The sequence below is a fragment of the Clarias gariepinus genome, chromosome 17, assembly GCF_024256425.1.
Source record: "Clarias gariepinus isolate MV-2021 ecotype Netherlands chromosome 17, CGAR_prim_01v2, whole genome shotgun sequence".
In the NCBI taxonomy this organism is placed as follows: Eukaryota; Metazoa; Chordata; class Actinopteri; order Siluriformes; family Clariidae; genus Clarias; species Clarias gariepinus.
The window spans coordinates 8,762,826-8,789,590 of NC_071116.1; the positions used below are offsets into that span (position 1 = coordinate 8,762,826).

Sequence of the window (26,765 nt, forward strand, 5' to 3'; positions counted from 1 at the left end):
TGGAGGGTTACAGCAACGCTCTTATTTATAGTCCAAAAAGAAAGAGTCAGATTTGCTGTATAAAATATTGATTGTAGGAGTGACGGTGCAGAAATAACTTCCTCCTCCTCCTCTTTTACACCACTCACTTTCCAGTAAGACTAAAGAAAAAAGGGTGTGTCGTCTTTACACAATCCAGTCGTTTGGCATCTAAAAAAGCCTCTCTTGTGACAGAAGGACGAAATTAGATGGCAGGAGAGCTGGGAAATCCTAAAAGGCATCACTTCCTGCTCAAATTGGCTGCTTTGGTGAGAAACACTCATAAACATCTGGTATACTACAACATCTGGGGTGGGGGGGGTGGGGGTGGATGCTGAATAAAAGGAAGTTAAAGCACTAAGAGTTTTTTTTTTTTTCCAGAACTCTGACCAGCACCTAGTACGGATGTACTGCAATCTAAAGTTAATGCAAGTGTGTCCAACTTTCTTCGCAGCAGTTTTAAGATAAACTTGAACACAAATATATATTTTTTTCCAGTTTTATGTTAATTAAGTCATCTCGTGAGAAGCTATCACAATGAACTATACAGGAATTCTGATATATTCTAATATACTACTTTTTTTTTTACCAAATATTTTATAAATCATCAGTTATTATGCAACTGCAGTCCCGATCAGACACTAAAATCTATTATTGTACTAAAGGCTTCCTTTTCTTGATTTTATTTTTGTAACTAACTAATAAAAAGTTCATTGAAACCACTAGCTTTTTTTTTAAGTATAATTTTAAGCGCCATTTTGTTAGTAAACCTAAATTCAATATTATTATTATGCCTGGATGTTTTCCAGATATGGTGATCGGATCAGCTTTAGCACTACGCCGCAGCAGTGGGGTCGAGTACAGAGGTTTCAGGACTGATGCACAATGAGCGTTAATGCCAACTGAGGTGCTAATGCTAAAATATACAGAGCTTGTCTTCAATCAAGCATTGAGGCATTTCAAACCTGTAGTTTTTTTTTACCTTCCTTAGAAATGCATTTGATTCCTTCCAACTGCAGCCAATCTGCGATGTGGGCGGAGCTTAAGAGTGGGTTCATGACCTCATGTCCCTTAATACACCTTCCCTGAACAATGAGATCTGGTTCCATTCAGGAGCTGCGACGTTAAAGGGTTAATGCCTCGACCTAAAGAAGCCCAAGTACTATATAAACATACGCACACGCCCCTCACAACACACATATACACACACACACACACACAGAGCTCTGATACACTAACATGCACAGTTGGGTTGTTGTAATGGCGGTGGGTTGTCTGTTAGCCTGGCGTTGCCCTGCGTTCCCGTAGTAACCGCAGGATCAGTCTCTAGGCTCTCGGACATTTTGTCACAGATGATATCGACGAGGCGCTCGAAGGTTTGCTTCACGTTGATGTTATCCTTTGCGCTTGTCTCGAAGAACTCGAAGCCTTGGAGAAACAAAAACCGGATACATTTACAGAGAGACACTGAGTGTTAACCAACAAGCAGAAATATAATAATGAGATTAAATAGCAAACCCATGTCTCTTTGCTCAGCCACATTCATTCATCTGGCAGATGCTTTTATCCAAAGATACTTATCCAGTTCAAGACGAGCTGAGCGTGATCCAGTGCTACAGAACCAAATGTCATCCACCACTCAACTGTTATAAACTCAAACAATAGATCAAACAGGAATGAACTAAACTCTATTTTTAGTTGAACCTAATTTTCTATGTCGAGTGAGAGCAGAGTAAAGGCCACAGTGAGATCCACACACGAATGAATTGCATGAATTCTGTTCTTTCTCTGTTTGTAAACCAGCTTGTATCGACTGCAACTACATTCCTGACTAAAACATCTGTTCATTTTCTCTCTCAATCCCACTCTCAACCTCTCTCTCTCATTCTCACACTCTCAACCTCGTTCTCAGTGTCCCTCTCATTATCTCACACTTATTCTCACGCAGTCTCACCCACAGTCTCATTTTCAGCTTTATTTAAATTCTCACTCTCACACTTCAGTCTTGCTCTCTTTTTTATCCTCTTAGCCTTTTTCCAAAGCCCCTCCCGTAATCTCACTCATTCTCTTGCTCTGTCTTACTTTGTCCTTGGTTCAGTCTCACTCTTAGCCTCTCTCAGCCGCATTCTCAGTTTTAATCTCAGCCGCATTCTCAGTCTCATTCTCAGCTCCACTCTAAGCCTCTCTCTCTCTGAGTCTCTCTCTCAGCCTCTCTCATTTTTAGCCTCACATAAATCCTCACTTTCACACTTGCTGTCTTTCTTTCATTCTCTCTCTCAGCCTCTCCCTCGTTCTTTAGTCTCTTCTTTAAACAATGATTTCAGTTTTGGTTTTTGGCACAGACTGCATGAGGAGCTGTTAATGAGTGCTTGGTGTCATCTAATCAGATGTGTTTAATTATCGCCTGAGCTGTGAGCTGAAAGCAAATGTTTCATCTGCTCTAATTTATTCGCAGCGAAGGTATGCAACATTCACCTCAAATGTTTTTGCTGCACGGGTTTAATTTTATGTAGCGTAAACCTGGAAAGCTGCACTGCAGGGTATTACGTTCAGTTTTCTCTAACGCAGAACAACAGTATACACTCAGATCAGCCATAACATTATGATCACCCACCAGCATTGAGCTGGGTCCAGCAGTAACTTCTTTAACAATTGTCATACCCAACATATCTTTACACTTCTTTATTCTAACACTTTTATACTTTAGAGTTATGATTTCTTTCTTTTAGTCTGTGAATCCAGCATTATTTATACCCTTCTATTTTAATTCTAATTTGATAAATATTGTAAATTTTCAGCATAAATGTAAATAATTTTTATATTAAAAAAAATATTATTATTATTTTATAAAGATTTTTTTATTTAATTGTATTCTCTAGTGGAATTTATTCCTTCATAAAGAAATCTTTCGTTGTAGGTTATGGGCAGTCGTATAAGCATTTCATTGCTTATCATACTGTGTATGATTGTATACGTGACTTTGAATTTGACTAGGTTGCTGGTTCACTGGTTTTCCTTTCCTTGGACCACTTGCTACAGTATGTCCTGATCACTACGGACCGTGAACAATTAGTGTAAATACTGTAATACTCAACTATGAATATTATTATATTTCATCTCTTCATATTATAATTCATCGACTGACCCATTTCAACAACAAGTGCACAACACTCCTTTTCACTAATGGGAACACGCGTGTCTGGAGCCATGCCCCGCTGACAAAAGCAAATGCACGTCTGAGATGCATGATTTCAGTATTGCATGTTTTGCCGCATTCCGTACAGTATATCCCACCAACTCCCAGGTGATATTGTAACAGGGTAGTGTAAATGTAGCACTGTAAAGAGGACCAGGTTGTAATGGCTAGACTACATGGTCTAACTGAGGAAACGAATTGAGGAAAAGGTTAATGCAATAGAAAGGAGTCAGAACGCACAGTGCATTGCTGTTTTGGTAGCAAAAGGACAGACCTACTCAATAATGGGCAGATGGTTATAATGTTATGGCTGATTTCTCTGTATTCCAGAGCTCAGGGATACGCAATGATTTTAGTGTGTTCAACAATCCTTATTTAAATATTGTATTCTTTCTTTTATTAGGTGCTAGTTCACGTTTCATAGCACCTTTTTACAGCATTTCAGTTAAATGATCCCAAAGGATAGGATTCCTGTTTCAGATAAATAAGGTTTATTGGTGAAATGCACTTACCGAGCTGTTCGGCCAGCAGTCTGCCACTCTCCACTGACACAACTCTCTCCTCCTCCATATCACACTTATTACCAGCCAGGATGACTTGTGCATTGTCCCAGGAGTAGGTCTTTATCTGGGTTGACCTGGACACAAATGCAACAGTGGGTATTTTAATCTATTCATCAACTGATATTAAAGCCACAGACACTGTAAGCACTGAACATCAGTCAGTCCTCGAGAGGCCCAAGGACATCACACTGTATTTAAATGCCCCAGGTGACCTCATAGGTGCTGATTCATTTCAAACAGTTATTATATTATAAATGGTATAGAGAAATTAATAAACGCTTTTTAAAAACCCTCTCTGGAGGATCCTTTTCTGATAAACATGGTCTACAGAACATTTTGTACACACCTTCCTCATGTCTAGCTTTAAAAGACTGCTCGCTTCAGTAATTGGTGCCATAGCAACAGCCAGGAGCCAAGTAGTGTGTGTGTGTGTATGTGTGGTTGTCTTCCTTATGCAGGCAATGTTCACACTAAACAGTGTTGTATTTTGGTCAGAAGTAGTTTTTGAACCATAGCGAAGCACAAACTTCTGCCCTGCATGCACACCTGGCATTGAATTCTGTGGGTTTGCTTTACTATTGATAAGAGAAACTGCTTTTACACTAGAAACATTGATAAGCTTAATCTTTTGTCAGGTCTTTTAAGGAAAAGTGGGTAGAGATTATTCCACCTTCAAAGTCTATCTTTTATTATTATTATTATTATTATTATTATTATTACCATTATATACTACAAATTAAAACAAAAAGATGGCACGTCCAAGATTCAACTATTTATTTTCTTACCTTATACAAAGAAGAAAAATGATGATCCTTTTCTAAAAACACTTTGCTTGAAACATCGCTGATCATTATATTTTGCTTTTAAAGAGCAAGACCTTCTTGTATTTTTTAATGTTGTCTTCATTGCGAAGAAAAATCTCTTCATGTGGCTCTCTTTTTTTTGTGGTACCTTACCAGTTTTAGAGAATTTTTTTGTTCTCTAAGCCACACAGTGACCTAGAAATTATTCAACCATAAAAACCATCTAACTTAAAATACGAACCAGTGATTCCCGGGTGATGCTGTAACCTCCCGCAGCTGGAGGTCTAGAAGGAGAGGATTGGCCGAGCTATCTTAGAGGGGGAGGGATGATGCTCCCACATTAATCATGGCTCTACAGCCAATTAGAGGCGTCTGTGAGCTCACGCAAGCACAAGCAGCAGATAGTGCTGTCCTCCGAGTGGGTCCGGAGAAAGCACGTGATAGTCTTAAAGTGGAAGCGCCCCTAGTGACACGGAGGAATTGGACACTAATTAATTGAATTGGAAAATGCCTGACCCAGTAAGAAACAGGTGCAGATGATGATATCTGGTGATGCTGAATGCTGAGTGGTTGGAACAGATAAGAGGGGAAATGAGGTTGCTGCCAAGGCTGTTACCTAAACGGCCAATTTTTAATTTTTTTGAGTCGATCACGTAGGCAACGTATATGGGCAAAATGTAATACATGTTTTTACCTGACTGTCACACCCATATGTGGCTCCTTCCCAAACTGTTCCAACAAAAATTCAGACACATAATTGTCTAGAATGACTTTGTATGCTGTAGCATCAACCTGTTCTGGCTTAAAGCGAGCTCCACAAAGACATACCAAGGAACTCAAGTAGCTTTACCAGAATAAAGCAGGTTATTACAATAACAATTCTGGAATGGGATGTTTATAAAGCTACAAGTATATATGTGTGATGGTCAGGTGTCCACATACTTTTGACCAATACCGTGCACCTCCACGTACTTTATTATATTATGTTAGCTCATGCTACTCTTTAGTCTACTCAGTTTATTCTAAGGTTCCTGTAGCAACCAAAACATGGGATACGATTTCTTTAGCCGTGTTCTTTATATGTTTAATATCAAAATCATGCTGTCATATTCCCGCCGTTACTGCAGATCAAACAGGGCTTAGTTTCATCACAGCACCACATGTGCAATCTTCAGAAACTTTGCTGCTCATGCGCTAGGTTAGCGTTTCTGTCTCTTATGGCGATATGTCGCTTCTACTTCCTCAGCATATTGTCAGGCCTCTCGTTAGCCTCCCTGCTGTCTAATTAAATCACGATCCGCTCCCTAACCTCAGCCAAATTACCCATCAGGCAGATCAATAAAGCCTCATTCAGAATGAACTGACCGGATGAGTTTGTCTGCGTCCAAGGTACTTTCTCCTAAAGAAATGTAAATGAACTCCATTAAATATTAACACCGCAGCTTCTCTTTAGAACCCCGTACCTCTGTTTTTCCCCCCTTCAGGTAAATGTCACGCACGCCAGTGCTAAAAGATCACGAAAGAAGCGCTTATTCATTCACGTTCTTATTTAGCTCCTATTCAGACTCGCAAAGGAAGTCATTCAAAATCTTCTCATAGTCTCCTAAAGCTGATACTATCAGCCTTTTTTCCCCACATAGTTTATATTTTCATTTCTCACCACGTGTGCTAATTAAGATATCTTTTTCCCACTCTGGCATTTTTTTTCATTTTCAGTTCTGTCACTGACGTTTCTGAGCAGAAAGGTTAGCTCTCAGCAGACAATGAGTCACTTACTTCCATAAAACACACAGTGCTTTTTATCCTGACAAGAACACACACACACTTTAGTCTTTTAGTGTTTTATAGAAAGGACTAGATCTGAGTCTCACCAGTCCTGCACCGCTCCGAACGACTCCTCATTGGTGATGTCATACATGAGGATGAAGCCCATGGCTCCACGGTAGTAGGCTGTTGTGATGGTCCTGTAGCGCTCCTGTCCTGCTGTATCCTACACACGCAGACACACATGCACACAATATCAACTTAATACGATATAAATGTCTGCCCACACATCCATTCAAGTCGTCACTGCAAGTGATGGAACATGATGTGGCAATACATTATACATTATACACTTGAACATTCATGCACATCTGCACTCACCCTGGACATTTCTATTTCATTTAATTTTGCACATTTTTCCATATTTTCCATATTTGTATGGCCATTATTGTCTATATTTTGTACAGATAAGTTATATCCTATATTTTATATTTTTTTCTTCTATTGTTTTTTCTGCGGCTAAGTTTTTTCATATTTTATTCTTATTCTATTTCATAATTGATTTCTTATTGATAATCTTAATAATCTAAGGTCACGAACGGTCGTATAAGCATTTCACTCAGCCAGCTGATGAGCTGAATGTACCGAATGACGAGGGTATCACATCTATGGAGTTTTTCCATGTAGGCATAGAGGTATATTCCAGGACTTAAATAGTGAAAGAGTGGTTCTTGGAGGATAAGGAATAATTTTTATACATGGAACTGGTCATCACATTAAACAGAGAAATCAATAGTGACAACCAAAATATTAGTCTGTGTGATATTTATTCATTTATTTATTTATTGGACAGGCAGTGCATCAAATATGTATACAATGACGTTAAGCTCAGTCTCTGAAAAGACATACCAAAGACTTTTGCATTTAATCTTTTGTCTGGGATAGTAAGCTAAAAATAACAAAGAAATTTAGAAATAAACCTATTGTGTTTCTCAAGCCTCAAGGCACTTGCAGCAAAACCCACTACTGACTATAAAATGTATTATCCAAAAAAATCCATTCAAATGAACAGCAGCTATAGGGACATTTGAATCAGAGAGACCGAGCATCAATTTAATTGATTGCTCTCAGAGAGAGGTATTTGAAAATGTAGAAGAAATCCCCTCGGTGTTACCATGGAGATTGGGTTTAGCAGTGGGGAGTACAAAATAAGCCGGACCGAAAGAGGTGAAGCGAGTATGGGAGGCACAGTTACTGACTTCGGGATTCTGTAAATATACAGATTATATACATTAATTCACTGTCTAATGTACAGAGGCATCGGAAACAGATCAGTAACAAGAACTGGCTTTAAGCAAATGCTGCAATATCTGTGTTATGAAATACCTGATGTTAGAAATGCAATTCTATACCATAATCTCAGTCGAATTCAACAATAAAAAACTTTCCTAAAGAACTGTTAGTTTATAAAATTCTGTGATTTTTGCTGGTCACACAGCAATATACTGTATTAATGGGTACTATTAATATTACAGGGTGCCAATCCATTGCAGGACACACACACTCATTCATGGCAGCAATTTGGAAATTCGGACCCTTGACGCTGGAGGCCACAGTGCTGACCACTACACTACCATGCCTGGAATCCACATTATAACAGATTTTTTTTTTATAAATAAAAAAATATGAATATCCAGTCTGAGTTTAATTCAGTAGTGCAAGAGGGTTACAAACAGTCACGGCACCTTGTGCTCATTTCTATACCTGGCTTGATTGCCCTTGTACTTTACAATAAGGATACTGCTGAAACACTATACTATGTCCCCTCTTGATACTTCCACAGAACACAGATTGTAGACTGCTTTACTTTGAACATTATTAGTGAAATACTTCCAGCGCTTATTTCGTGTCATCTCTTCATTAGTGCTACAGAATATCGAGATTTACTTCCATGTTGTTTTATATCAGATGTTGATGTCTTGGGATTTTTCACAAACATGATTACTGATACCTTCTGTTTTGTTACTGTATATATTTGTGTCTTATTACCTGCAAGAGTTTAAATAAACTTCTCTCTCTCTCTCCCACTCCAAATATGATAGTATCTAGGCTGAAATTCTAAATATAAATGTGCATTGCCATAAAGAACTATGGCACTTATGTAAGAGTAAAAACTGCTGATAGAAACAGAACTGCAAATTTAGCTGTAAATAAATAGATCAGTTTCCACATATAGATACATCCACACCCAATCCTCTCTTCACTATTAGGTAAATAGCACATCAGTTTGAGACTAAAGATCTTCATGCTTGAAAGTTCCTGCATTAAAATGGATGAGTTCACGTGGCTGAATGAAAATTGGAATGCAATAAAAAACAATATAAGCAGCAAAACAGTCCACAAATATTTCATATATCACAAAAGCCCATGTTAATGTTAAGCAACTTAAAGTACTATAGCGGATGCACTGTCACTATTTGTACTTGCGTGTGTATTTAATTCACATAGGCCTAAATGTACTATACACTGTCTAGCACTAGAGGTCAGCCAGTGATGTTCTGGTGTACAGATGGACTTGCAATTCACCACAAAGATTTTCAGTGGGTTAAGCTCAGAGCTCCGTGCAAACCATATAACTACAGACCTACTTGAACAAGTTTGGATCCCAGAGTTCCAGTAAAGGATCTCACATACAAGAGGCCACCATCAACCACCGTGTTGTGGCTAAATGAATAAAAAGCATTTAGCCACAAAGCGGGAAGTCTGGAATGTGAACACATTCTTTGAAAACACATTCTTATATTTTGTATGAAAAAGAAATCTGTAATTAACTTAAATGGTCAAGATAACTTTAAGCAATTATTTTATTAATATTCATGTTCATTAATATGTAATTGGTTTACATTTTGTATTTGACATTTACAAGCTGTTGTGAGTTTAGATTCACTGTGGATGGATAGGTATTGTTCTTGTATGTATGTACAGTACTGTACGTTTCTGAATGTGATTTATGTAAACAAATAAACAGTACACAAATACTGCTTTCTGAATATGAAACATGCCAGATTGATGAAGTCTGAGTCAAAGTCAGGCTACTGTATGTTCACCAGCCTGAAGTTATTCAATTCTGATTTTTTTCACCCTAATGTGACATCAGATTTTTTTTACCGCTGTCTCAATGCACAAACCTTTATGTTCTAACATCAGTCAGCAGTGGCAGAGCGGGGATTTCATAGCAGTGCTACTGTATTAACAGCTGCTAAAACAGCTAAACTGAGACTTTTTTCCTTTCTTCCTTCTGGACTTCAACAAACACAGCCGACCGACTGCTTGCCGTTCTTCAGAGCAATATCACTAGAATATTTTTGCTTAAGATCACATCCATTGTTTGAAATAAATGAGTGTTCGCATAAATATGATGTGTCATGGTTCGGTAGTAGACCATTTACACACATGCTAAAATGCTGCATTTCATATAGAGGAATGAAAAAATAGAATGAACAGACACATTTGGGGGCTTCTAAGATCTAAGATCTGTTGACTTGTGAAAAAAAGGTGAGCTTTAGGTCAAATCTATAAAAAAAAAAAGCAAGCAAGCTAAAGGAAATCATTTGCATGCTGTGTTCAGATGGCATTAATTGCTTAAAGTAATGTCTATAATCAAATAATTGCCCCCCTGTGATTAAAAATCTACAGCTTCTACTACACATACATAATTATCAGTGACCTAACAGTGAATTTCAGCAGGTGTCTCTTCCCTTAGAGCAGAAATGTTTGCGTGACATATGGTTATTACACTATTGGACTTGCTTATAAAATGCAATGATTAGGATTGAGATTTATACTTGAAGGTGGAATTTAATCATCTTTTGATTAAACTGTTGACTGACTTCGATTAAATTATTTAAACCCAATGGATGACGGTTTGGAGAATACCACGTACTTGCTTTGCTGCAACACCATTCATGGGACAGATGGTGGATTCTTTCGGCTTTGTAAAAGAGAACAGGAAGACGCGTTTCAAATTCATTTCCTGTATAACAGTAATGTGGTGCAGTAATTAAGATAATGAAAGCTGAGTTATTCAATGTGTGGCCCTTAGCCTAAAAGACCAGGTCAGCTTGCACTCCATCTGTGAGATTCACGCGCCTGGTACCAACCCAAGCCGTCATCCACCCCCATGCGGTTTTATTGATCCCTTCGCCCTTTATCCTTTCATTGGGCCAATAAAATACCGTCAGACATTGTAAGTGCACATCACTGTGACAGGCTGAAGCTTCCCCCAAAGCATCTATGCTCTGAGAACGGAGCACTGGGAGGGTGAAACAAGGACATATTTTTAATGAGCAAATGAAAGTCTTTCAACTTCCAGAGTTAAATGTAGCTGCTGCCGGAAAACAATCTGATGACCTGCTCAGAAAAAGCTGCACAGTTCAATAATACATAATATTTAAAAACAAAAATCATTGTAGTAAATGTCATATGAGTAATAAATAAATCAAAACAGTTTTATCTTTTGTGAACTGCTGTAGTAGGATGCAAAAAAGAAATATGGAGCAGCACCTCGGACAGCTCTTCAGGGGAATGGATATGGAACAAAACCGAGAGCGCCGCGATCTGAGCACATCAGAGCGACGGGAAAAACAACATGAAAGGGCAGAATTATAGGTCAATGCTAAAAATTGCAGAAGGAAGATAAAGGAAATGTAGCAGCTGATGCTTCACAATAAAAGGTGTGATGGAGAAAACACTCGCCAGAAATAGAGAGAAATATCATCTTACAAAAAAAACAACAAAAAAAACCCAGAGCCAATTCCGGAGCTAAAATGTTTTTTTAGATTGTTTGAAAACAAAGTCTCCTGAAATAAAGTCTCTCCCCGACCCTGTATAGTATAAGAAGGGTAAAAAATGAAGGAACGAATTAATACTTAAAAAATACATTGTGTGAATAGATTCTGAATTGAAAACTAACCCAACCATTCCCAATTCTGTAACTTGCGGCCTTCTTTAAAACGTTTGCACCATTCAAATGTTTTACTGCTGCTAAACTTAAGTCTCATCATCGTACTGTGCTTAATGTCTGTAAATGTTAATCGGCCTTTTTTGCGCCTTTATTCACAATAAAGTTCATCACAGGTTCCAATTTGTCTTTAACGCTCCTTATGTGTGTAAACGTGTGTGTATATGACAGAAAAAACAGTGCTTCCAGATACACTATATTTTAACTGCTGAATCAGGATTTGCCAAATGGTAAAGCATGAATGTAAAAGCATCGTACTATATAACAGCTGCACTTACACTTTTCACGCAGACTGCCTTATGAGGTAATGTTCTAAATGGCCTGCTTACTGGAATAGTCTTAAAATGCTTATGTGTGTCCAGGCTAAGATTAGAGAAAGGATGCCAGTTTTAAAACAGCCCATATTTTTACACAGAGCATGACAAAACTACGGAAGAAAAAGCAGACTGAAGTGTCCCGAAAAAGATAAGAGGAAGAAATGACAGAGAACAAATCGCCAAGCTCAGCTCTTTCCCCTCTCGTCCCTCTCTCACCCTATCTACCGCTTCCATTACTCCCAGCAGGCCTTGTGGTTGAAGGAGACAGAGTAAAAATAGCTCAAGATGAATAGTTAGATCATTAGTTGTGGCACTGCCTTGAGGCACAAAGCACAAGGCTGAGTAAATGAATTTTTCGGATGGGGGCGAGGGGCCGCTATCTGGTGACTAGGAGATGATTTAGTGACTAGCGTCTGATCTACACCATTTTCCTACTCATCAGACTATTCAGTGACTACCCGTACCCAGTGAATAGAGGCACTGATGTGAGTATGATGGAAATGCGTCATCTCTTGCTGTACGCCTCACATGCACTCACTGACTTGTCGAGAATATGGTGAAGCATGACTCATCCATCCGCAGCACTTTTTTTTTTATTCAACCCTCTGTAGACCAGTGCCTCGTCTGTATAGCTCTCCGCACATCACACTAAGGTACAAGCATCACAGTTATTAACATCCACCTTCTTTCTCTTAGATGTAAACACAGATGACACTTGAGTCACAGTTCCTACTGAAACTCAGCAAAGGAGCTTGTGTGACTGAAGCTCATGTCCACCAGCGTCCTTATAATCTCTTCTCTTTTTACTTTTATCTTGACAATTTTCCTCTTGCAGCTTGATCTAAAATCAAGGTCAAGTGGGTCTGCTCAGTGCTCAGCAACTTCATGTCCTGCACAAAGTACATCAGCTGTTTAGTTTAGTCTCTATTCTGTTGTTCTCATCGTATTGTGTGCGTATGGAAATGCTCTTACATTCACTATTAAACATACCTGTGGTTTTCACTGCTGATTTTTTATCATGCAATTTCACCAAGTGTTTAAGTGATCTCCATTCATGATTTAATTGTGACCACATTTCTTTTACAAAGTTAAAGGTTCAGCTCTACATTTCAGGTTTTGATAATGTGTTAAGGGGTTCATAATCTTTTCATATATTTCATGTAGCCCAATAATTTGACCCATCTGAAGTGGTGACTTTGTTGTCCAGGTAGTGTATATTAAATCAACAAAAGGTTGATTTTTTTGTTTTTCAAATCAACGTCTAATAGTTCTACTTCATCATGTAAAACATTAAGTTTCTAATTTATAAGCTGTAGCCAAATGAAGCCTATTTACTATATAATACTTTTAGATGTTTGTTTTAATTAGAGGTGTGTGATTTAAGCTAATTAGGTGGAGTAGTTAGCTAGTTTATTTCTGTTCATTTTTGTAGCACCTTGGTCCCGGGGGAACGGCGTTTCGTTTTACTGTGTACTGAACTGTACATGGTTGAAATGACAATAAAAGCCTACTTGACTTGTCTTGACTATGCAAGTTAATCAATTGTTTGCAGTTTTTGATTCTGTATCAATTTACCCATTTAAAATTATTCTGGTACTGATCACTTCCGCAAATGTATTGGCAAAATACTATTGTTTTAGTTTATGAGCTATTGGTGCAACACCTATAATTGCTGGAGTGGAGTGTGGAGCAGAGGATTTCAACGATTATTATATACTTTTAGTACTTGGTTTAGTACTTGTCGGAATTTTGCTGCTTGAGACAGGAAACATTATCAAATTGAATCAACAGTCTACTAATGATTCATAGCATTAATTTCAATGTGTGCCATTTTCTCATCCACATTTAATCTTATTTGTCTTTTTAAATTGTCTCTTGCTTTAATGTTAAAATACGTTAAATTCAATCTGACAGAAAAAATTCATATTTGCTATTATCTAATTTGTTCATGCTGCCAAGCATAGTAATTGTTTCAACAATGGCTAGAACGTAAAATGCAATTGACGCTTCGTGTCAGACCAAGTACAGTGGAACCTAGGATTACGAGCATAATTCGTTCCAGAAGTGGGCTCGTATTCCAAAACACTTTTCCCATAAAAAATAATAGAAACTCAAATTATTTGTTCTACAGCCCCCAAAAAATAAATACATAAAAATAATTAATACAAAATATAAAGTAAAAATAAAACAAATTAACCTGCACTTTACCTTTAAAAAAAGGAAAAATCCTGACAGGTAAGTGTTTCCGCTGTGTGTGTTTGTGTGTGTGAAATGTGCATGCACACACACATTAACGGAAAGACTGTTTTATCGAAAAAATTTGCAAGGAACATCGCTAATCACACTGGGCGCTTAATAACAGAATCACTGCTGTAAAGAAAAAAAATTAACCTGCATTTTACCTTTGAAAAGAATCGCGACAGAGCAGAGTTTCTGTGTAAGGCAGTGTCTATGCCCTCTGTGTGTCTATGTGTGTGCAAAACCAAGAGAAGGAGGGGGTGGGAGGGGGTTGTGCTTGGTCTTAATGCTTGCAAAGTTTCTGTGTAAGACAGAGAGTGTGCGTTAGTAAGTGTGTGTGTGTGTGTGTGTGTTGGTGTGACTGAAGGAACACAGTGTCCAATTACGCACGCACGCGCACACACACACACTCGCTTTTACAGCCCCCTCCCACCCCCTCCTCCTCTTGGCTTCCCACAAACACACACACACACTCTCTGCCTTACACAGAATTACCCACATTTCCGCAGCGCAAGAGAGAGAAAAACCGTTGGCTCAGTTGTAAGCACGTGCCAACAAGAAAAATTAGGTGTGATCATGTGCCAAAACAAGAAGCGCATGCGTGATTAATGATACTCAGTACTTGTAAACCAAGAAAATGCATAAATAAATTTTTATTTTAAATAAAATTGCTCGTCTTGCGGAACACTCGCAAACCGCTTTACTCGCAATCCGAGGTTCCACTGTACGAGTATAAGAACTTCTGTTTGGGTATTTTCCGATACTGAGTACTGATACAAGTACTTTCTATTGTTCAACAGCAGAACATGAACAGAACTTTTTAGGTGTGAGTGCTCACACCTACAACCTATCAAATTAAACTGCTATTGCTTTACTAATATGAAAACCCTGAAACGGCTTTGCACGTAGAGTAACTTTCTGTAGAATAATATCCTGATCAATGCACTGTGCAGTGAAACTGATGAAATACACATAAATGATGCTGTTAGTTCAAATATCAGTGATGAAACTGAAGACCATAATGACTGTAACAGGATGTTGTGTCATATATATTTTTACATATCCGATCATTCTAATTAGCAGTAAATACCCTTTTATTGACCGGGAAATTGCCTCATTCATAAACAACCACAGAGTCAGAAAGTTATCACTGAAGTCCAACATATACTTCAAGGAATATAATTCCTATTATACAACAAATTACAGACTGAGTAATCTGATTGAATGCGATGTTCTATCAATCGTTGAATGTACTGTCGGTTGGAGCATGAGTGAAAGTAGGCTACAGTCTGCAGTACTGAGGAGATAACAGCTAAATGCCAAAATCCATATTTAACACAGTCACGCCAGCACTTTTAGCAAGAAAACATGTGATAATGTTATGGCATCTTAAACAACACTTTGTCAACTTAATAATTGCTTCTAAGTTGTTCGAAATTGTTTATGAACCATTTGTGCTTGTTTAAGTTATGCCTAAAGCAAATAACAAAGCTAATTAGCTTCTAATACATGGCTAAATAACAAATCCTTTTGTGACCCCTGATCAGGGGCATTTGGGGTATGGAACAAGAGATAACCCATGGTGTATTCTCCCCACCTTATGACTACAAAGTACTGTTCAGAGATTAAAACTACTTTCATCATCACTACTGTTAATTACGCAGACTGACGGTCATCAGCTTCGCCAGTCGCAGTTGGTTATTTCTGCCAGTCGCTAAAGGGTATGTGTTGGCGGCGCAAAATAAGTTGTTAGATGAACAAACAAATTTTGATCTTTTAATAATAAAAAGTGTTTGTGGAACTGTTGTATAAAAGCACTATCATACTTGTGGTTGTGCTGTTGTGCTGGATATCAGCACAGCTGTAATCCATTTAGCTATACCCTCATGCCTAAGACTGGATCACAGTCACAACATCAAATCTACATTTCTATGAAAAGGACATTGATTTGCCAAGGATAAACAGCAGATTTGGCAGTACTGTCTCTGTCATGTAGAGACACAAGTTTCATTTTGTGGTAACAAGGTGTATTATAGTGTTACTTTTGTAATTATTGTCAGAGAACACAAGGAAGAGGCTGGCAAGCTGGAACGACAGATAGACCAAAAGGTCCTTTGCTATGACAGATTAGCAAGACAGCCACGAGAAAGATGCTCTCCAAGCTACATCAAATTGACCTTACTTTTACTTGCTGAGATTAAGCTTGGAGAGGTGAGAACACAAGTGGACCTGATTGCTCTTCCCGCAGTTCAGTCTCACTGTTTGTTGTTTTCTCTTCCTGTGGCCAGAAAGATAGTTCCACTTCCTCCTCTCATCAAAGTTGTCAACACTGATGCCTACTTGGAAAAAGGTGATGATAACGGGTCATTTATAGCAGCCTGAAACAACTTCAGTAGTGAGTGTCCATCTCTGCCTTAAATAGGTTTTGATTAATAAGTATTGGAACAATTTTACGAATAAATCAGCGTAGTATCCGATCGAGACCTGATACAGGTATCATTATTGGTGGTATCTCTACTCGAATAGGATGGAATTACAGGGTTATAAAACAGAACTGAATAAAACCTCTGTGATGTCACCCATCGCTGGAGCTTAAATGTGGGAGCTCAGATGGTCGTCATCTTGGCAGGTGCTGACTCCAAATAAAATTTCATTCATAAATGGGGAAATGGGTTTTGATGGGAACACACATACTTACATCAGTTACCACAAGCTAGCTAGCTTAGATTTAGCTTAGCTAAAATACTAATGTGGTTAATATTAAATTATATGCTAATGTTTATGAAGCACAGACACCTTAAGAGGTCTGTATTAATCCCACAGCAAGTCAAATTATATCTAAACTAAGATTCCAGTTAACTTGTTAGCTAAAGTGATGCATAGCAGGCAGCTAACAGTTTAAAACTTGCACTTAAATTAGCCACGCGAAATATGGCTAAATTTAGATTTTTCATTTTGTTACAAGTAACATAAAAATTCACCCCATGTAGTTGTCAGGAATAGGAAATTTAGCCATGGAGACCAAAACTGTTTTTTTGTTTGCTGTAAAGGTGAGTGTTTTAACATGAGGGGTTTGACAAAAAGACAACACAAGCAGTTTCTTGAATGTCCACTTGGAGCTGGCTCTTAAAACGAGTCATTCCCCACAAACACGCCTTAGTTACAATGCAAAACTTTACAACAGATATAAACATGTTAACACTAAAAAAACCTTTTTTGTCTCCATATGTAGATTTCATCTTCATGACAACTGTATTTAACTCATTGATTAAAATTATATTAAGCCATGAAATTATGCATATTTGTAATTAGGGGCATGACCGATTTGAGTGACAGCTGCATTGCAGGTGTCAAACCGCTAGCTGTCTGCTATGCATCACTCTCGCTAACTGGCGAAACTGGACTTCTTGTAGTTTAACTTACCACTAGAAATGTAGGAGTTGACACGGGATGATGTGTTATGTACAAATGATGGAGTTCAAGGAAAGACTCTGAAATCAAAAAGGGTTTGTCCAGTTCTTTTTATAGAGTCTATGGGATTGATTTTCTATGGGAAAGTCGGATTTTGACTGCACCCACGGCACAAAGAGATACAGAAAAGTAGCACACGTGCCTGCATATTGTTAAAGAGCAGAATGATTTTTCTCATACTTGAAGCATTTTCATCAAAGCGACATTTATCTGCCATGTTGGCATTAACAGTAGACATGGAGCCACAATAACTACAAGATGAGCCACAAACAGTAACTATGGTACAACTTGAGGCTCTACTGGCCTACAGCAATAAATCAGCATTCTGGGTTTGTGTTGCAGAAGAAGGCATTTTGTTAAATGTCAAATCTAAACAGATGGCCTGCAAATGGTGCACCAAAGAGACAAGAGAGAATGAAGACACACATCGCTACACAGATGAAACTTGCAAACACCTCCAAACATTATTTTACCACAAATCAAGCCAAATGTGTGCTTGATATGCTGGAACAAAAGACACGCAGCAGCTGTTTCTCTCGTACACAAGGCGATGATGCACACATCTGGGTGAAATATGAGACATGCATGTACTGTAAATACACTGTTCATAATTTTTTCTAATGTAAGCAGTTATTAAATTGGACTCGGCATGATGCATTTCTCTCACATGCATATCCAGATCAAAGGGAGTTTTTGTGGGTAGTCTGTGTTAAAATGAATCATCAATATCTGCTGCGTTGTGATGAAAAATTGCAAAAAGTGATGCTTGGTCGTGTCTAGTGCTAGTATACTGGATCTGTAGGGCGTATTGGATATTGTAGTAACCTGCTCAACATATTTCAGCATTTTCGTATGTAACTTGTATTACCTGGGTTGGTTTGACTTAGTTAGGAATTCAAAATTTGCTAAGTTCTTACAGCTGTAACTTATAGTCATTGTTAAATGTAAGTTAATTATAGGCATCCAAAATATGCAATAATCTCCTTTGATATTGAGATGTGTCTGCTACTTATTCTCTATAAATCCTTCATGGGCTTCATAGCCTTCATTAAAGCTCTAATCTGCGGTCCTGTTTGTTAATTGGTTATTTCTGAGGCTGGTAACAACTGACCTTCATGTCTTAATATCAGCTGACTGGTATTTTTGTTGTTATTACTTAATTACCTAATGCCATATGATGGGAGTGGTGGCTCAGGCTCTAGGTTGTTGGATTGGTGATCTGAAGATTCGGGTTCAAATCCTGTTATCGGTGGGTTGCCACACCCCCTACTACCCAGCCATTGGATGCAGTGCCGCTCCCATGCCCGGATAAAATGGAAGGGTTGCATCAGGAAGGGCATGAGGCGTAAAACCTGTGCCAAAGTTGTATGCAGATCGGATGGTCCGCTGTGGCAACCCCTTGACAGGAGCAGCCAAATTAAAGTTTACAGTCTCGTTCTAGAATGTAGAAAATACTGTAAATCCAAATGTTTGACTGGTACTGTATACCGTATATATTCTCATGCCAACTGCTAAGGTTGACCAGAGTACTAGTGTGTCAGAAAGCTGCTACGACTCGTACACTGTCCAGTGTGTCCAGTGATAAAGGAAATCACTTCAGTAATAAGGAGTGAAAACATTTAATGTACACAAATTCACTTTTGTTTAACCAGTGAACATTCATCGAACAATTTCTTGTAATGTTTTCAATCAGGCTTTAATTAACAACCGTTACATCATGTCAGAAGCTAAGAATGCAGAAAACGGAGTGCGTGGATAATATCTGATAATAAGCCTCAAGAGCGACACAGTCTTGATTAAAAGTGCTCTGGACATCCAATCAGTTTTATGTCTTTGCAAATGATGTTACAGCAAGTCACTTCCGAGAATCCATTTAGTGATTCAGGCTGAGCTCAGGCTATAAGCCTTTCAATATGAATTAATCAGATGGTGGGAAAAGACACAAGTCAGTCTTGGCGGGGGGGTTCCGCATAGTTGTAATATTTTCTGTCACCCAGCTCATTTTAGTAAATTAATTTATTAGTTAATTTCAAGCCTTTTAGACTTGTGAAACAATTAACAGCCCCATTATTTTAAAATCAGTAATTGAACAAATAAAACAGCAAGCCGATATGAACACTAACTAATAAACTGGTTATTTGGGTCATGTTTTATGGTGCATGGTTTGTGCACAGCTGCCCGTTGTATTTTTTTCAAGCTGTCCAGTTTATGAGATGTTGTCTATGAAAGTGACATCCATAAGATTTTTGTGTAATATAGGGTTGGGCATCGTTTGGATTTTTTCGATACCGGTGCCAAATCGATACTTTTAAAACAGTACCGGTGCCAAAACGGTGCCTGAACCGATACTTTACAAAAGCCACAAAATGATGGTGGATAACTCAAGAATACATTTTTATTAAACAGAAAAATTTAATGCTTAAAAAAATTTAACAATATATTAAAAGTTTAAAGTATATATGAATATTTAAGTACTGTTGTAGTACTACTAGTACTAGCTGGAAAGCCATAATTATAAACAGGATCCATGTTACATTAGTATTTTACAAATCATTTGACCATTCGTTAGCATGAATGCAAGATTTGCATTTTGCAATTAACATTACATTGGCCTACTACTAACCTGCGGAAAGGCTGCTGTCGACGTCATGATCGGCGGACTCCTTTTAGCTACGGTTGGTATGACTGGGGCTGGGGTCATGCACACAGATAGTGCCTGCTGTTGTCCACAAGTTGTCAAACACGGTGCATCCCTCTGCTTTTAAGTTTATTCCGTGTGCCCTCAAATGTTTCATTAGATTTGATGTGTTTCCCCCTTTTACATGGAACTGCTGTAAAACATTTTCGGAATCCTTTCTTGTGAAATATAGCCACACTTCCGACGTTTAGTTTTAGGCATTTTAACTAAAGTCGTTTGATTTAGTAAGCTAAGATAGCGGTAGACCATCTGCTGCCGTCAGAGCAAGTGTAACGTTAGTTGCTGCATTCATGCGCATCTCGGATGGTCTCATTTCCTGATAATTTGTGCTTTTAATTTTTTTATCTAATCTAATAAACTTTTGATCTACAAAAATAAAATGGACAGTAACATTACTGCAACAATGTTTTGGATTTGTATTATCAAAGCTTTCCGAAGTTCTTAAGATTTTTCTAATTAAATTTTTTGCATTTTAGTGGCACCGAATTGAGGCACCGAAATTTGCTTTCTGATTTGGTCCGGTACATACCGGTTATATGGGTATTTGTTTTCGGTACCCAACCCTAGTGTAACACAGAGAAGATCATATTTAATCTGTGATTTATGATCTGTAAAAAAAAAAAACCTCCAAGCAGCTCAATGCGCACGTGACCTGTGGATTAACTGCAGACTTAACTGACAAATAGTAACATCAGTAACAGAACTCATACTCTCATATTTAACTCAATTTTACTGTATACAGTGGAACCTTGGATTACGAGCATAATTCGTTCCGGAAGCTGGCTCATATTCCAAAACACTCATAAACCAAATTTAATTTTCCCATAAGAAATAATGGAAACTCAAATTATTTGTTTCACAGCCCAAAAAAATAAATATATATAAATAATTAACACAAAATATTAAGTATAAATAAAACAAATTAACCTGCACTTTACCTTTAAAAGAGTAAAAATAAATCCCGACAGATAAGTGTTTCCGTTTGTGCACACAGGCGCTGTGTACGTGTGTGTGTGTGTGTGTGTGTGTGTGTAAATCTAAAGTATGTTTCTCCCTTCTTATCTTACACAGTTACCCTTCCTCCACTCTTTTCACACACACACGTGCACAACAAAAATTCTGGTTTATTGGAAAAATAAACAAGAAATATTTCTAATGACACTCAATTGAGCAACACATTAAAGGAATTACTGTTGTAAAGTAAAAATAAAACAAATTAACCTGCTTTTTAAAGCAATACTTTAAAAAGAATCACGACAGAGTTTCTGTGTGTGTGTGTGTGTGTGTGTGTGTGTGTGGCACAGTGTCCAATGACGAGCACACACACAGCAGGCAAAGAGCAGGCTAAGCCTTGAGCAGAGAGAGAAAATGGATTTTTAACTCCTCTAATGAGACTTGCTTTTGCTTTACACACACACTGTGCACACACGCATACAGACACAAAATAACACGTGGTCACAGTGTTATAGCAAACAGTACACGCGTGCACGGATGTTGATTATACCAGTAAGAGACATGCAAGAGACACTGTTGGTTCAGTTGTGATTACATGACGCTCAGCATCAAAACAAGAAGTGCATGCGTAATACATGATACTCAGTACTCGTAAATTAAGACTTGTTCGTTTTCCAAGTCAAAATTTATTAACAATTTTTGCTCATCTTGCGGAACACTCACAAACCGCGTTACTCGCAATCCGAGGTTTTACTGTACGCTTATACAGTTTCACTTCATTCAATCAAATTTGATTGTCAAGATGGTTAAAAGTATTCTAATTACCAGAGAACTGCACAATCTAGCAACAAAAAAGAAACCAAACAAAGTAACCTCTAGGGATAGGAATCACCAAGGACCTCCTGATAAGATACTATCACGATACCTAGATGGAAATTAGATTTGTATTGTGATTCTATAAGTATCACCATTTAATAAATATCCAGATTCTATATAAATATTTTTTCAGATTTTACAATGTTACAATTCTAAACAAACCTAGCACCTATTTTGCTTTCACCACACAGATGTTGTTCTGTGTGAATAGTTTAGAGCACATCATCTGCACGATTATAGAGAAACAGAGCTTGATAGAGATTTTGGAGCTTGATTGACAGATTTTGAAGTCAGTGTGGCAATACATGAATTACTGCACCAAAGTATTCGGATACGAAATTAAATCAATATTTTTTAGATCTCTAGTAAACTATGATTGGCTGGTTCAGATTAAAAAAAGATTGGAAACAGCTAAGAAAATCTTTAATCTCTGCTTGGTTGTTGTTGTTTTTTTCGTTAATGTAATGGTTTGCCAAGTTGGGTGACTTGTTTAATTGTATTTATGACTTTATTTTACTTTATTCTTGATGATATGGACATATGCTGTTTTTACATTCACTTTTATTTAAAGAAAGATTGGTCAGTGTCCATATTATCAAAAAAGATAGACCCTATATTGCACTTTAAATTTTATTTGATCAGTAGGTGTGTTTAGATCCAATCTTGATAAAAATGTATCAGGTAAACACCTGAGTTGGATCCAGCCTCATCGAAAGGAGAAGGGTGGTGCACACCTTTAACTCTCTCCCAACAGTCTTCACTTCAGACCCAGTAACTGTGTGGGAGAGAGTGTCTGAGGAAGGGGCACTGATTGGCTTGCCATATCATATGGAGTAACGCATTTTGAAACCACAGATGAGACAGAATTCTTTTAACCAATCAAAACCTAGAAAATTAGATTTATCAGAAAACGTGGGAAACCTAAACTCAAAAACGCAAACTTTTTTTATCTTTATATCTTTATCCATAACTTTATATTATCAGCAGATTAAATTTCAGATTCTTAGTCATGTTTTGATCAAATGCTATGAGCATGTAAATGCACATCTATTCAGATCAGCATCATGTAAACAGTCAAGTTAAAATCTTTCATTTGGAATGAATTCAGTTAGATCAAAGAAATGCGGTCCATGCAGCTGATTACACAAAATCCATTATCCGATACGATCCGACCCGAGTGGTACAGTATGCAATCCACTGCACGCCTAGTCACAGGGCAACATGATACACTCAGAGGAAAGTGCTATCCACCCTCTTCCACAATCATGCACTTATAAACACCCATGATTAACTACTGTAGAGTCAATGTGATTGACAAGATAGAGAGTATATTCCATCCCTTCCACCCTGACACAACTGAAATGTCCAATATGCTGTACTTTTCTGTAAATATGCTGTATTTTTCACAAGACAAAAATACAGCAAATTTTGTCTTATGTAATGGCACAATACATTTAATAATAAATAATGAGCTTATGTTGCTAAAAAAAAACAGGTATAAAAGGGTAATGTGCAGTTTACAGTGATCTGCTATTAACACTTAATAATACACCTGTCTATATGTCATCAACACATTATACCACACTTTTGTTCAGTTCTCGAAACTGGTTGGTCAGAAGGTGTTATGATGATTGAGTCCAGAAGCTTTATAGTAATGAACCTATTTACATATTTCATCATTCCTAACATAGGAACAGTTCAATCACAGAGAAATTATGTGCACATATACTAAGCCTATAAATAACTGGAAAGAAATTATTGTTTTTTTAACCAAATTTTTAAATAATTCATTGCATTACACAAGCCTTATATGTAAGTCTTTAATAAAAAATAATTACCATGGTTTTAGTGGAATAAGACACTTCAGGACGTGCTGTTAAAACAAACTTTAGGGTGATAACAGTAACTCAGTACTATTAGTTCTGTTTTTTAACGGTCTAGGTATAATTTTCTGTCAAAATAAAAAGCCAATCCAAAATGTGCTCAGCCTCTTCCTCCATGTGACCTAAGAGTGTGATTTCTTTCTTTCTCCACGTGACCCAAAAGCGTGATCTTTTTCTTCCTGCATGTGACTCAAGGTGTGATCAGCATATACATATATAAAACAAATAGAAGATACACTGTGAAAGCCATGCTATTTTGCCCAAGGGGTTTAAAACAAGGTCGCTGCTTACCCAGATCTGCAGCTTGATTCGCTTGTCATTCTTATACACGGTCTTGACTTTGAAATCGATGCCAACCGTGCTGACGAATGCTGACGTGAACGAGTCGTCAGCGTAGCGGAAGAGGAATGATGTTTTGCCCACGCTGCTGTTTCCGATGATCAGCAGTTTGAACATGTAGTCAAAGTTCTGATCGGCATTCTCTTTCTGCGGCGCAGCCATCTGGGCCAGGATGACAGACATGTTTCATTCAGTTTCAAATGAACTTTTCATCTGCACCATTTCCTTTGCATTTAAAGTAATTGTGCCATTTAAAGCAGCTAATAAACACATTGCAGACTTTTTCCTAGATTTTTAAACTGGTATTAAGTATATTAAAGATTATTAAAGATAAGTCCATATTATAACTCATGCTTCAAAATCATTCACCATAATAAAATTAAAGTTTTCTTTATTAACTTTTTTTACTAGTTTGTCAAGGTTATGTATAATTGTATACACCTTAATACGAGGGAAGATCAAGTCAAACCTTAAACTTAAACTCGACTGACATTTACCGAAAATTTCAAGCACAGTACGGTGATGAGATTTTATCCTCGTTCAAATATTTGAACGGTTCATACGTTTTAAAGAACGATTGACGATCCCGGCCAAGGTGGCTCGAAGCCCACTGCAGTGGTATCCGTGAATGTTTCGGGCAAAAGAGACGCATCTGTCTGTGGAATTGTACACAAGATCATCCACAAACACCACTAGCACATTACAGGAACTCAGCTGGGAGTTATTGCCACATTCCTCCAAGCCACCTTGATCTTTGGGGCATTAAAGGAGTTCCTGGGAGGCCAGGGTTTCAGGGATCATGGCTCTGGTGTTACTAAGAAAACTTTCTCCCTACATGTATGCAAGCATAAGTGAAGGGCTGGGATAAGTGCACGAGTGTAGCAGGGTAATATATAGAGACATAAAGAGAATATTTACTCTTATATATGTCTTCTGTTGTTCTGCACAATCAAAAAATCCTGGTTTGACTTGAACACCCCTCGTATGTTTATATTCAGTATATTTTATGACTCTAGCCACTTCCTCAACATAAATGAGCACCACCACCAAAAGATTTCCCCAATATTTCTCAAAAACGTGAAATGATATGTATTTTGCCAGCTGCATTCATGGTCTTGGTAATAGATTATCTGTAAGTTTTTTTTTTTTTTTTTTAGTTCAATACTTTTCCAGCAAAATTATCTCTCTGTCTCTCGCTTCCTCTCTATACATACACAATTAATAGAACTGTTTGCACTTTTATAATCATGCAAGAAGGATTATTTACAGTGCACTGATATGGAATGCATGTGTTTATAAGATTATTTGAATCAATGGCAACTAAATTTGCCACTGGCTTATTTGAACCAAGGAAATGAAACTATTATACATACTGTATCTGTAACTGGGATGGATATATCCCAAACAGTTCTATTAATTGTGTATGTATAGAGAGGAAGCAAGAGACAGAGAGATAATTTTGATGGAAAAGTATTGAATAAAAAATTACAGATAATCTATTACCAAAACCGTGAATGCAGCTAGCAAAATACATATCATTTCACGTTTTTGAGAAATATTGAGGATATCTTTTGGTGGTGGTGCTCATTTATGTTGAGAAAGTGGCTAGAGTCATAAAATATACTGTGTATACATATAATATATAGCCATATAAGTGGACAATCCACTAGTAGTGGATGCATATAACAATGACCTGTAATAGTGGACAATCCACTATAGTGGATGAATATAAATTAATCCGCTCTCGCTATCTAGAACTGTTTTATAGAAAGGACTGTTCTCATTGCACTTATATAATATATTATGGCACTTATATATAGTATACAGTGTATATATATATATATATATATATATATATATATAGACACACACACACACACACACAGATACAGTATCTACAATAGTTTTTCCCTAAAAAAAACGTGTATATATGTATATATTCTGTAAGAGCTTATAATAAATTATATAAACACTGGCTTAATACTACATACTGCTGTTTGGAAAAACACACACACAAACACACACATACACACGTACATAAGCGAAGGTGACAGGAACGTTCCCCAACCCCCACCTTACCCTACAGATGGGAGGTTTATGCAAACACTTTGGTGTTATAAATAAACTAATTGTGAATTATAATTTATTTATTTTTATTTCTTACAAACGCCCGTTTTATTTTATTTTTCTGCCTCGTGTAAAAAGGGAACGTTTGGCGTTTTCTCATCTTATTTCAAGCTCTATACAGAACGGAAACGTCGGACTAAAACTGCAGCCCAAAATGCAAAAATTAAAATAAGTTGTAAAATGAAAACCAGTCAGACCTGCATGGATCCGTCCTGCCGCATTGCTACAGTGTGTCTCGGTCCGGGGGATGGATGGATGGATGGAGGGATGGATGGTGAACGCGGATGCTTCGCCTGCTGGAGAGACGTGTGCCCAGTGAGGAGCGGCCGCGCTCGCGCTCTTCCCCTCCTCCTCCTACAGGCTCGAGAGAACGCGCACAAGCCGTGCACGCGCAGGGTACGCGCAAATCGCGCTCGCGATGATCACCTCCGTCACTTCCTGTCTACGCAACACACTAGGACGTGCAGAAGTTTTTTATTATTGTTATTAATATACTGG

At 37.7% G+C, this 26,765-nt stretch overlaps 1 protein-coding gene across 1 annotated transcript; it reads right to left on the minus strand.

Moving 5' to 3' along the window:
- Positions 1 to 407: 407 nt before the first annotated feature.
- On the minus strand, positions 408 to 26,632 carry LOC128505455 (ras-related protein Rab-3C-like). Its single transcript, XM_053475881.1, has 5 exons — positions 26,465 to 26,632; positions 24,093 to 24,302; positions 6,452 to 6,570; positions 3,727 to 3,851; positions 408 to 1,446 (listed from the first exon to the last, which is right to left on the minus strand). Exons 1-5 carry the CDS (start codon positions 26,486 to 26,488, stop codon positions 1,253 to 1,255), a joined length of 672 nt encoding a protein of 223 aa, XP_053331856.1. The 5' UTR covers positions 26,489 to 26,632; the 3' UTR covers positions 408 to 1,252.
- Between the last annotated feature and the right edge of the window lie 133 nt (positions 26,633 to 26,765).